A 12,304-nucleotide genomic window follows, 5' to 3' on the forward strand; every position below is an offset into this window, starting at 1 on the left:
TTATTCATGATGTTTCAACTGGTGGTGGAACATCACTTGCCCTTCTATCTTTTTGGGGTGGGTGAGCTGGGGCTGCACGGGGGCCACCTGCGTCGAGTGTGGCAGAAAAAAAACGTGAGGAGGGCTAGGAAGGTTTTCCTGCGAATACAAGGGGGGGGGGGGGGGGGGGAAGTGCCCAACAGCGTGTGCCTGTTCTTCAGGGCGGCCGACTTGGGCCACTATGTTAGACATGAATGAACAGCGAGCGAGACTTTCTGGAGGCAGCGCTAAAAGTTTCACTGACGTTTGCCGTCTGGGCTTCGCTTGGCCGACGCCAGCTGTTAGTATTGCTGCCAGCGGTTGCCGGAATCTGAGGTATGAAGCCACGGGACGCCAGATATACCGGCACCTACCGTCTCGACGCCATTGTGTTCGGTTTGGGCTGCGTTTTTCAGTGCTGCTTTCACGCACCACGCGAAATGCAGGGAGTTGATTGGACAGCTGAAGGAGACGCGATGTTGAATCAGAATGCCCTAACGAAAATTGGCGGCAACGACCACGGTAGGTACAAAAATGTTGCTACCCAGCTTTTGGTGAGTGCACTAAAGACAGATGACTGGCGCATTTTCCCGCGGCCTCCTACCATTGGAAACATTCGAGAGTGGTGGCGTAGTGAAACGCTAGTTTTCGGTGTCGGTGCGCTGTGCACGAGATGCAGGGTCTCCTCTGGACCGCCAGGTGGAGTAGGTGTATTCATGGTCTCCCATCCTGGAGGTATTGTTGCACAGACTTAGGAGTGACATTGTCTCGGCGATGCAAACAGAAGTTTTGATTATTTCCAGAATTTATCTCATCGGATTTCATCCACGATAGTCAGAGAGCCCATTAGTACAGAGGTCAGCGGCTGCACCGTCCGACTGTTTTTTGCTGGCTACAAACTGTCTGAGATATTGGTGGTGAAGTATTTGCGGCAGGGGCGTAGTATGGGCCTGTAATTCTTCTCTGGTGGCCTCAGCGGAGTATGCTCTCGTCTTGGCGCGGGCCACCCATGATCTTTCATATGGATTTTTCAGAGTTCTCATTTCCAGTTGGAATTCTGTCGCACAGTCAGGATTTATCAATAGTTCTGTTGACTGACCTACGCATAATAGATTACTAAATTCAGTATTTCACAGTAGGTGCCCTTTTAAGAAACCTGGCAACTACTTATTCGCAACACCATTATTTTGTGACTTTTTCTATTAAAGTATTTTTCATTGATCGTATATTTACATGGTTATTAGATAAAATAAAACTGTTTTTGATACTTAGATTGTGTATCATTTAGAACTCAGATGATAAATTTCATTTTTACAACTGTTGAGCACAGAGACTGATTAGTAACTTTGCTAAATTACAGCGTGCAACCCTTTCTACTGTTCCTCTACAGGGTCATTTTATTAATTCTCTTAGCGTTCATTTCGAATCCAAGTGTTACACATACGTCTCCGCTCTGGCACCTCAGCAGTTTGCATTTTCCTGCATTCCCGGATGAGATAAAACTTGCATTTTACTGTTCCTTATCGTGCCGTTAAAGCCTTCAAGTCCAAGACTAGCATTTTATCCCTGAAGACTCCCAGCGTCAGCATCAGGCTCTGAAGTCATATCAGCAGAAAAATAGTGAATTGTTTAATATCTCGTCGCGATACCTTTCTCGCGTTATTTATAGCTTTTGTTTTGACTTCCTTAACTGATCGAATTATAAATGAGGTCTTACGTTGGAGAAATGCTAACGAATAATCCTTATTATAGTTCTATTAACAATAATCCAAGGCATAAGTGCGTGCTGTTATTGTATGTTACCACAAGAATGCATAGCTACGGCATTTTTACTGTTTGCTGCCCGTGACGTAATTTTCAGTGTAGTGCTCGTGCTGGCCGTTGTGGCCAAGCGGTTCTGGGCGCTTCAGTCTGGAGCCGCGCGAGCGCTACGGTCCCAGGTTCGAATCCTGCCTCGGGCATGGATGTGTGTGATGTCCTTAGGTTGGTTAGGTTTAAGTAGTTCTAAGTTATAGGGGACTGATGACCTCAGATGTTGCGTCCCATAGTGCTCAGAGCCATTTTTTGTAGTGCTTGTAAATGTGCTTTGAATTTTGTATGTGTGAATTATGAATAGGGAGCTGGGGTGGGGAGTTTGCTACTGTGAACAGTTCAGTGATGGGATTCTTCTCATTAAAATCGGCAGCAAACCTACACCGACAACGAAAGTTCAGGCTTACATGCCGACGTCGCGAACTGAAGACGAAGAGATAGGGAAAGTATATGAGGATATTGAAAGGGTAATACAGTACGCAAAGGGAGACGAAAATCTAATACTCATGGGGGGCTGGAATTCAGTCGTAGGGCAAGAAGTAGAAGAAAAGGTTACAGGAGAATATGGGAATGAGAGAGGAGGAAGACTAATTGAGTTCTGTAATAAATTTCAGCTAGTAATACCGAATACTCTGTTCAAGAATCACAAGAGGAGGAGGTACACATGGAAAAGGCCAGGAGGTACCGGAAGATTTCAGTTAGATTACATGATGGTCAGGCACAGATTCGGAAATCAGATACTGGATTGTAAGGCGCACCCAGGAGCAGATATAGACTCAGATCACAATTTAATAGTGATGAAGAGAAGACTGAAGAGATTAGTCAAGAAGAATCAATACGCAAAGAAGTGGGATACGGGAGTACTAAGGAAGGAAGGGATACGCTTCAAGTTCTCTAAAGGCTATAGGTGCAGCAATAATGCGTAGTTCAGTAGGAAGTTCAGTTGAACAGGAATGGACATCTCTAAAAAGGACATTGACAGAAGTTGGAAAGAAAAACATAGGTACAAAGAAAGTAACTGCGGAGAAATCATTTGTTACAGAAGAAATACTTCAGTTGATCGACGAAAAAAGGAAGTACAAAAATGTTCAGGGAAATTCAGGAAACCGACAATGCAAGTCGCTGAGGAATGAAAGTGCAGTGAAGCTAAGACGAAATGGCGAAAAAAAAATGATTGTGGAAAGGACTGATTCAGCATACAGGAATGTCAAAACAACCTTCGGTGAAATTAAAAGCAAGGATGGTAACAGCGCAACGGGAATTCCACTGTTAAATGCAGAGGAGAGAGAGAATAGGTGGAAAGAGTACATTGAAGACCGCTATGAGGAGTAAGGTTTGTCTGATGTGACAGAAGAAGAAACAGGAGTCGATTTAGAAGAGATAGGGGGCAAGTATTAGAATTAGAATTTAAGAGAGCTTTGGAGGACATAAAATCAAATAAGGCAGAAGGAACAGATAACATTCCATCTGAATTTATAAAATCATTGGGGGAAGTGGCAACAAAACGACTATTCACGTTGGTGTGTAGAATGTATGAGCCTGGCGGCATACCATCTGACTTTCAGAAAAATATCATCCACGCAATTCCGAAGATTGCCAAGAGCTGACAAATTCGAGAACTATTGTACAGCAGCTTAACAGCCCATGCATCCAAGTTGCTGACAAGAATATTACATAAAAGAATGGAAAATAAAATTGAGACTGCGTAAGAAGACGATCAGTTTCGCTTTAGGAAAGGTAAAGGCACCAGAGAGGCAATTGTGATGTTGCGGTTGATAATGGAAGCAAGACTAAAGAAAAGTCAAGGCACGTTCATAGGATTCATCGACCTGGAAAAAGCGTTCAACCATGTCAAATGGAGCAAAATGTTTGAAGTTCTGGAGAAAATAAGGGTAAGTTATAGGGAGAGACGAGTCATGTACAACATGTGTAACAGCCAAGCGGGAATAATAAAAGTCAAAGACCAATAAGGAAGTGCTCGGATTAAAAAGGTTGTAAGACAGGGATGTAGTTTTTCCTCTGCATCGAAGAAACAATGATGGAAATAACAGAAAGGTTCAAGACTTAAATTTAAATTCAAAATGAAAGGATAGCAGTGATAAGATTCGCTGATGACATTGCTATCCTCAGTAAAAGTGAAGAAGAATTACAGGATCTGCTGAATGGATTGAACAGTCTGATGATAGAAAATTTGGATTGAGAGTAAATCGAAGAAAGAGAAAAGTAACGAGAAGTAGCAAAAATTAGAACGGTGAGGAACTTAACATCAGGACTGACACTCACAAAGTAGATGAAGTTAAGGAATTCTGCTACCTGGGCAGCAAATTAATCAATGACGGACGGAGCAAGGAGGACATCAAAAGCAGACTAGCAGTGGCAAAGAGAAAACTCCTGACCAAGGGAAGTCTACTAGTATCAAATATAGGTTTCAATTTGAGGAAGAAATTTCTTAAAATGTACGTTTGGAGCACAGCATTGCATGTTAGTGAAACATGGAGTGTGGGAACACCGAAACAGAAGAAAATTGAAGCAGGTGCTACAGATGAATGTCGAAAATTAGGTGGACTGACAAAGTAAGGAATGAGGAGGTTCTCCGCAGAATCGGAGCGGAAAGAAATATATGGGAATCACTAACAGGAAGAAGGGACAGAATGGTAGGACATCTGTTAAAACATCACGAAATGACTTCTGTGGTGCTAGAGGGAGCTGTAGAGGTTACAAACTGTAAAGGAAGATAGAGATTGGAATATCCCGAGCAAATAATTGTGGATGTAACTTGCAATTGATACTCTGGGATGAAGTTGTTGGCGCAAGACAGGCTGCATCAAATCAGTCAGAAGACTGATTGAAAAAAAAAGTGAAGAATGATAGGGTTATTTATGAGCAAAAGATTATGGAATGGAAAACTGAAGAAAATAGAAGACATCTATATCTGTATTCCGCAGGCCACCTTGCAATGTGTGGTGAAGGGTACTTTGAATACCACTGTCACTTTTTCCATTTCATGTTCTAGTTGCGAATAGTTCTTGGGAAGAACGATTGCCAATAAGCCTTCATGTGGGCTAAAAGCTCTCTAATTTTATGTCCATGGTCTTTTCGCGAAATAAAGGCAGAAGGAGGCACTATATTTGTTGACCCTTGTAGGAATGTACGCTCTCGGAACTGTAACAGTAAACCGCTCCGTGGTGCAGAACGCCTCTCGTGCAGTGGCTGCCACTGGAGTGGCTGATCATCTCTGCGACGCTGTCGTGCTTACTAAATGAACCTGTAACTATAGGTAATGCTCCTCCTTGTATCTTCTCTTTTTGCTTTATCAATCCTATCTGGTACGGTTCCCATACTGACAAGCAGTATTCAAGTATTGGTCGAATGAGTGTTTTGTAAGCTGCTTCCTTTTTTTACAGACTTCATTTTCTGAAGATTCTTCCAATGAATCTGTGTGTGGCATCTATCTGTCTCTCTTGCGATTAGTTTTATTTGGAATATCACTAGATATTATCGTAATTCTTATGGCTGTAAACACACGTCCACTACCAGCGTTCAACCTGTCTTTGCGATATACTTTCGCATCAGAATTTAGAATTTAACTGCTGCTGGCATCTTTTTTTAGTCAGCTTTCTGTCCCTAGTTCCGTGTGGACATTCAGGGAGCATTTCGCCACGTAGAGGCGTAACAGAGCGCAGGGGACGATGCGAGAGACCCGCACCGCCGTACTAGGCAAGGTCCTAGTGCAGGTGGTTTGGCATTGCCTTCCTCCGACCGTAATGGGGATGAATGATGATGATGAAGACGACACAACAACAGCCAGCCATCTCGAGTCAGGTGAAAATCTCTGATACTGCCAGGAATCGAACCCGGGACCCCGTGATCGGAAAGCGAGGACGCTACCGCGAGACCACGAGCTGCGAACCGTTACCGTTTATAAGAGAGACTAATTCCAGGATCTTTCCATAGACGCTCCTGCAGGAAACTAATACTGTATTAACATTTCATTTCTCCAAACTGTTGTAATGAATGCTAACCTGTCGGGAACCAGAACATATGCTTTCGACATGTTCGCCTTTTTGTGTTTATACAGAAACGGAAGGTAGCTCTGATGCCCGAAGCATTCGTATCGTCTGTGGAGAGAACATCACTGTAAAAGCAAGGGAGCATTTCGCCACGTAGAGGAAGGCTAACCGCATTTAAAGATGATCTTGTGTACACTGATCCATGTGCAGTTGTGGTGTATGGTGGTGATGTTGCGCAAAATATAACATGGTATGTTAAACGTAGCACGGCAGTCTCATTAGAACGCCTTCAGTGAGATAAACAAACACAATTCAAAAAAGGTTTTTTTTTTTGGGGGGGGGGGGGTGCGATTAAAAAACTAAACGTATATCTAACAGTTAAAATAAAACAAGTAAAATAGAATACCTTCAGTGGTCACAGGGTCCTTTAACTGTCTAACACATTACAAGTAAACTGTCGTATTTTGTAAACAAAGATGGCTCTGGGAACTATTAGGTGCAAAGAAAATGTAGAAAAAGAGAAACATCACAAAGTACAAAGAATATACATCGTAACAACATTATTATTTAGGAATAAGTTTTAAAATAAGTTTTAAATGTCACGTGTTACACACATCTTCTAGCTTTCTGAAACAATGTGATTGGCAGATATTAAAATTACATTGACTTCACCATCTGGCTGTCCTGTACCTCACCAACACATCAGTGGATCCAGAAAACTGAGAAAATTAATGTATTATTAGAAATTTGCATATTAAGTTTGCCGACTTTCTAAATATCCACACAGTCGACCCGTGATTGCGGTATTAGATTTATGATTTCACCTCTTCCAAGAATTCGTGACTGGAATTACTATTAATCGAATAATTAGGTGCACCTTCTATGGAAGGGCTAGATGACACAGCCACTGACGCCTCTCGACGTGTATGTGGATTATAGTGGAAAGTCTCAAGTTTACACCGTCTACTCTACAAATACTACATGCAGAGGATTGTGTCCAGCCAACCAGTGCAAGGAATGTACACTTGTCGCACTGTGTTCCAAAGTACTTGCTTGCGAATAGATGAAACTTCTCCACAGATAAATTATTTGTGCGAAATTGGCACTATAACCCAATCCTGACCTCCTGTACACAACACTTTTATCAATTGCTGTGCTATAGGTTCAGGATCTAGCTCAACATTTTTAAAGACGGTTACAGGTACTGGCAGGAAGACTGAAGCTCAGAGATGGAATGTGAGTAGTACCTAGATAGCTCAGTCAAGATGGACATTGCCCTTGAAAGACATAAATCCGCCTTCGTGTTACGGATCGGAATCCGGTTTAAATCTGTCAAGAGATTTGATAGCAGTATATACGCTTCTACAGAGTGAACAATTCATTTTGGTAGCATGTGACAATTGCTCATGATTTGTTATCTCATGAACGACATATACGCGTACAGGATCTGGCAAATAAAAGTGGCCTGGACAAATGGATACGACTGGAATTGAATGTATACATATACGAGGGTTATTCGGAAAGTAAGGAACGATCGGTCGCGAAATGGAAAATACTGTGAAAATCTGACGAACCTTTGCACAGATGCGTTGGGCACTGTGTCTAGTACGCCCATCGATCGCATCATGTCGCTCTTTTCAGTTCTGAGCTCACAGTGAGAACGTAGAGATGGCTAGAAATTAGCGTCTGCCACCAAGTATGAGGGCTGACGAAAGATTTTGCCTGAAGCTATGCAATCCATATAACATAACTGTTATGCAGTTCGTTCTACACGCTAATTCTCGGCCGCACTCTGCAGGGGCAATGAAGATGCTCCTTCAGCTTTTTCGATGGGAAGTGTTTGATCAACCACAATACAGCCCGTAATTGGCTACCCGTGATGTTTATCTCTGCTCAAATGAACCGCTGGCTATGAAGACAATATTTTGACACAGACAACGAGCTGCAGTCCGGAGTATAAAATTGTCGGAAAGCACTGGCGGCTGTCTTCTATAAGGAGAGAATTGAAAAGTTGGTACGACAGATGCCTAAGTGTGAGCGGCGATCACGTAGAGAAGTAGCTGTAACGTGTAGATAACTGTTGCAAATAAAACAGTTTTGATTTTCAACGTGGTTTCCACTTCGCGACCTATCGTTCCTTACTTTCCGAATAGAACTCGTAACCACGCCCCGTGACGAACACACAACGTGTACGCCCGCCACGTGATCCACTCCGGTTCAGAGCGTAGTGTGGGTTGTGTCGGTGTGTGCAGAGGAGACAATGGTGCTCACAGTGGAGCAGCGGGTATTCGTTGTGTAAACTTACGTGACAACAAAGTCGTGGAAACGGCGTGGTCAGTTGTTTCCTGAGAAGCAAAGTGCCAGCAAAGAGTGCCATGCAATGCTTCGTCCGAAAACGGCTTCAGACAGAATCTGTTTTGAACAAGTCAAAAAACATTTCGAAACGAGCACCACAGCAGAAAATGTGACTGCGGTTCACCAGAAAATGCTTCCGTGTCCTACCAAATCCAGCCAACTCCCGTCGCAAGAGACGGGCATGTCACGTCCCGCATGGCGACGTGGACCAGCAGTCTGGTCGCGGCTCCACTTGGCCACCCAGGTCACCTGATCTGCCACAATGCGATTACTTTGTACAGGGAGACCTTCGGTCTAAGCTGTATCGCGACAGCCCTCATAATCTTCAATAACTGCCGCAGAACATTTCGGATGAGATTGCAGCAATTCCTGCATTCCAGCTTGGATCCGCCTTGAGCAACTTGCTGACCATGACCCAAAAGTGCCAAGAATGGTGGTCACTTTCAACATCTGCTATTGTCTGGATAGTACTGTATTTCATTTCCTCTGGTATGCTTCTTTGTACCCTGGAACTCTGGTCCCAGGGCCAATTTTCTTTGCACCACCATGTATATTCAACGGGACGGCGTGTAGCAAGAGTTTCTTCTGGTACCGCTATACCCACTCCCACCCCCCGCCCCCTCCCCCCCCTGCCCCCACAACCCTTCGCCCCTCATCCCCGCCCTCACTACCTCCTTCCCATTTCCTTCGTAAGATGTATGTGGGAAGAGTGACTGTCGATGAACCTCCATATTTCTCAGAGGACGTAATATGTTTCCCGACCCTTCCTGGAGCGTATGCTCTCGAAATTTCAACCGAACACCACTCCGTGATGCACAAAGCGTCTCTTTCATCGTTTGTCAGTGGAGTGTGTTCAGCATCTTTGAAATGCTCTCGCGCCTATTAAACAATCGCCAGTGCGACTCCATGTCCAGGGTTTTAACCGTCTGCCATCCTAGTTATGTGTTCAAATGTGTGTGAATTTCTAAGGGACCAAACTGCTGAGGTCATCGGTCCCTAGACTTACACACTACTTAAACTAACTTATGCTAAGAACAACACGCACACCCATGCCCGAGGGAGGACTCGAACCTCCGGCGGGAGGGACCGCGCAGTCAGTGACATGGCGCCTCAAACCCCGCGGCCACTCCGCGCGGCCCATACTGGTTACTGGAGCGGCCCAAAGTGATTTTAGATTTGGTGCGGTACAGGAGAGATAGCACTCCTGCTTCCGTTTTTAATGCGGTCTTTTCTGCCGTTTTATCTGAACACCACGACCAAGTAGCTGTTTTTACGGATGCGTCTAAGCAGGGTGACCCAGTTGGTTGCTCTGTCGTCTTCCCGGATCGTGTCCTCAAGGTCAGACTGCCTCCTGAATTTACTATCTTCGACGCAGAATTATATGCAATCTTGCGGGCACTGGAGCAGATGAGACATTCTCCCAGTGTTAGATTTCTCGTCTGTTCAGACTCTTTGAGCACCCTTTACTTTCTCCAGCGTTTGTACCCAGCAGATAAAGTAACCCAGACTATTCAGGACGCCTTCCTCCAACTACAGCGACTGGTGAAGGATGTGTCTTTCTGCTGGGTATCAGGGAACGTGGGAATTCTGGGGAATGAAAGGACTGATCGAGCAGCCAAGGAGGCGTGTCTGACCGACAGGTCTTTCAGCGTGCTATCCCCCTGCATGCCTTCACCTCGCTGTTGCGGTATAAAGTCCTGTGTAGCTGGGAAGACGAGTAGCTAGAAGTGACCGACAACAAACTCCGTGTCGTCAAGCCCACAACTCGGCCGTGGCGTACTTCCTTCCAGCCACGTCCACGGGACGAGGTCCTCCTTACTCGTCTTCGCATCCACCACAGCCCTACGACGCATGGATTTTTACTCCGGCGAGAGGACACTCCGACGTGTGGTGCTTGTGGCGTGCAGATCACGGTGCACCACATTTCATTGGCCTACATTTTATTTTCTGACCAGCGGACTGCAGCGGATTTGCCGGCGGATCAGTAGTCTATTTTATGCAATGATGAAACGAATGTGGTTCGCGTTTTAAAGTTTTGTGAACTGTCACACGTTTTTAACAAGATTTTGGGGAGATGATTTTAATGTGTCTAATGTGTCAACAGGGTGGCTGGCTCACTTAAGATTTTTGTAAGTGGTCAGCCGGTCACATTTCCCTGTGCTGTTCTTTTAGCTCTTCTGTGTTTTATTTTCCCTTTGTTTCAATTTCTTGATTAGCTGTCTTGCCTCCTCATTGGTTTTAGTGCCTGTGGGAGTGCCCGTGCTATAGAGTACTTGTGTGGTCATTTCGCTTGCATGCGTGTACGACAGTTTTCGTTCTTACCCACTTTCGTTTATTTTAATCATTGTTAGGGCGCTGATAACCTCGCCGTTGGACGCCAATAAGATCCACACACACACACACACACACACACACAAACAAACAATCGCGCGACGAAGCGTACCGCTGTTCTTTTGAACTTATGAGTCTCTTCTACTAACCAAAGATCCCAAACTGATAATCCACACTCAAGAATCGGTCGAACAAGTGTTTTGTAAGCCACCTGTTTCGTGGATGAACTAAATATCCGTAAAATTTTCCCGATGGATCCCACCTCGGCAATGGGTTTTGCTACGATTTTTTTGTGGTCATTCCAATTTGGATAGCTTTGTACAATTACTCCCAGGTATTTCACGGACTTTTCTCTTTCCAGTGATTTATTTCCAAGTGTGTAATTGAACAGTATTAGGATCTCTCCTATTACTTACGCACATTGTATTACATTAATTTATATTTAGGGTCATTGCCATCCCATTGGAACAGTCGTCTATCCTCTGCGTGTCTTTCTGCGTTTCTCTACAGTCTTCTGCCGTTGAACCTATTCACAACAGCCGGCCGCTGTGGCCGAGCGGTTCTAGTCGCTTCAGTCCAGAACCGCTCTGCTGCTACGGAGGCAGGTTCGAATTCTGCCTCGGGCATGGATGTATGTGATGTCCTTAGGTTAGTTAGGTTTAAGTAGTTCTAAGTCTAGGGGACTGATGACCTCATATGGTAAGTCCCATAGTGCTTAGAGCCGTTTGAACCATTTTATTCACAACAGCATCGTCCGCAAACAGCAATACGGAGCCTACAACGATATCTGCTAGACATTTGTATATATTGAGAACAGCAACGGCCCTGTAGGACTCAATTGTGGTAATGCCAACTACCTTAAGATCCGTCGATGTCGTTCCGTTACGCGAGACGCGTTGACTTCATTCTGCAATGTAGTTCTTGATCGAATCTAAGCTCGTATCTTGTTGGCTAAACGACATATTGGAACTTCATCGAAAGATTTGTATGACGCGCCATCAAACTGGGCGCCTATGTGGACGGTGTTTTAGATGGCAAGGCGAAGAGAACGAGTTAAGTTTACCAAGATCTCTATTTACTTATTCCATCTTGATTTTTTAGACGAAATTTTCGTTCTCCAAGAGCATCATAATAATTCACCTTAAAACATAGTCCATAATTCTACTTTATACAGTTCAAAATGGTTCAAATGGCTCTGAGAACTATGGGACTTAACATCTGAGGTCATCAGTCCTCTAGAACTTAGACCTACTTAAACCTAACTAACGTAAGGACATCACACACATCCATGCCCGAGGCAGGATTCGAGCCTGCGACCGTAGCGGCCGCGCGGTTCCAGACTGAAGTGCCTAGAACCGCTCGGCCACACCGGCCGGCTTTATACAGTATATGATGAAAAGTATCCGGGCACATATAAGTGGACATTAACAAGGGATGCGTCTACCTTTCGCCTTGTGACGGCTTGGCTCTTCTCGAGACACTTTCAGAGAGGTATCTGATTGTCTGTGGAGGCATGGCACCCCATTCTTCCGCAACCGCCGAAACCGAAGACGGTTGTGCCGTTGAACGATGGCGTCTGTAGTTAAGGCGACAATCCAACTCGCCCTAAATGTTTTTCCACTGGGCTGTGGTCGGGACACTAGGAGAGACCATTAGATTTCACCTGTATTAATGTCCACAAACCATTGCGTCACACATGCTGCTTTATGAGAGGTTGCACTGTCTTACTCATACAATTACCAACTCCGAACTGTTCCTCTAGCGTACGCGGTATACAA

General features: G+C 44.6%; 1 protein-coding gene across 1 annotated transcript in view; it reads right to left on the minus strand.

Moving 5' to 3' along the window:
- LOC126162945 (progestin and adipoQ receptor family member 3-like) overlaps positions 1-12,086 on the minus strand; it is a 121,226-nt gene extending 109,140 nt beyond the window's left edge. The window contains exon 1 of the mRNA XM_049919781.1: positions 11,971-12,086. Coding sequence (XP_049775738.1) covers positions 11,971-12,041 — 71 coding nt within the window. The 5' untranslated portion in view covers positions 12,042-12,086. The remainder of the gene's footprint in view (positions 1-11,970) is intronic.
- Between the last annotated feature and the right edge of the window lie 218 nt (positions 12,087-12,304).

Source organism: Schistocerca cancellata, chromosome 1 (genome assembly GCF_023864275.1).
Source record: "Schistocerca cancellata isolate TAMUIC-IGC-003103 chromosome 1, iqSchCanc2.1, whole genome shotgun sequence".
NCBI classification, from domain to species: domain Eukaryota; kingdom Metazoa; phylum Arthropoda; class Insecta; order Orthoptera; family Acrididae; genus Schistocerca; species Schistocerca cancellata.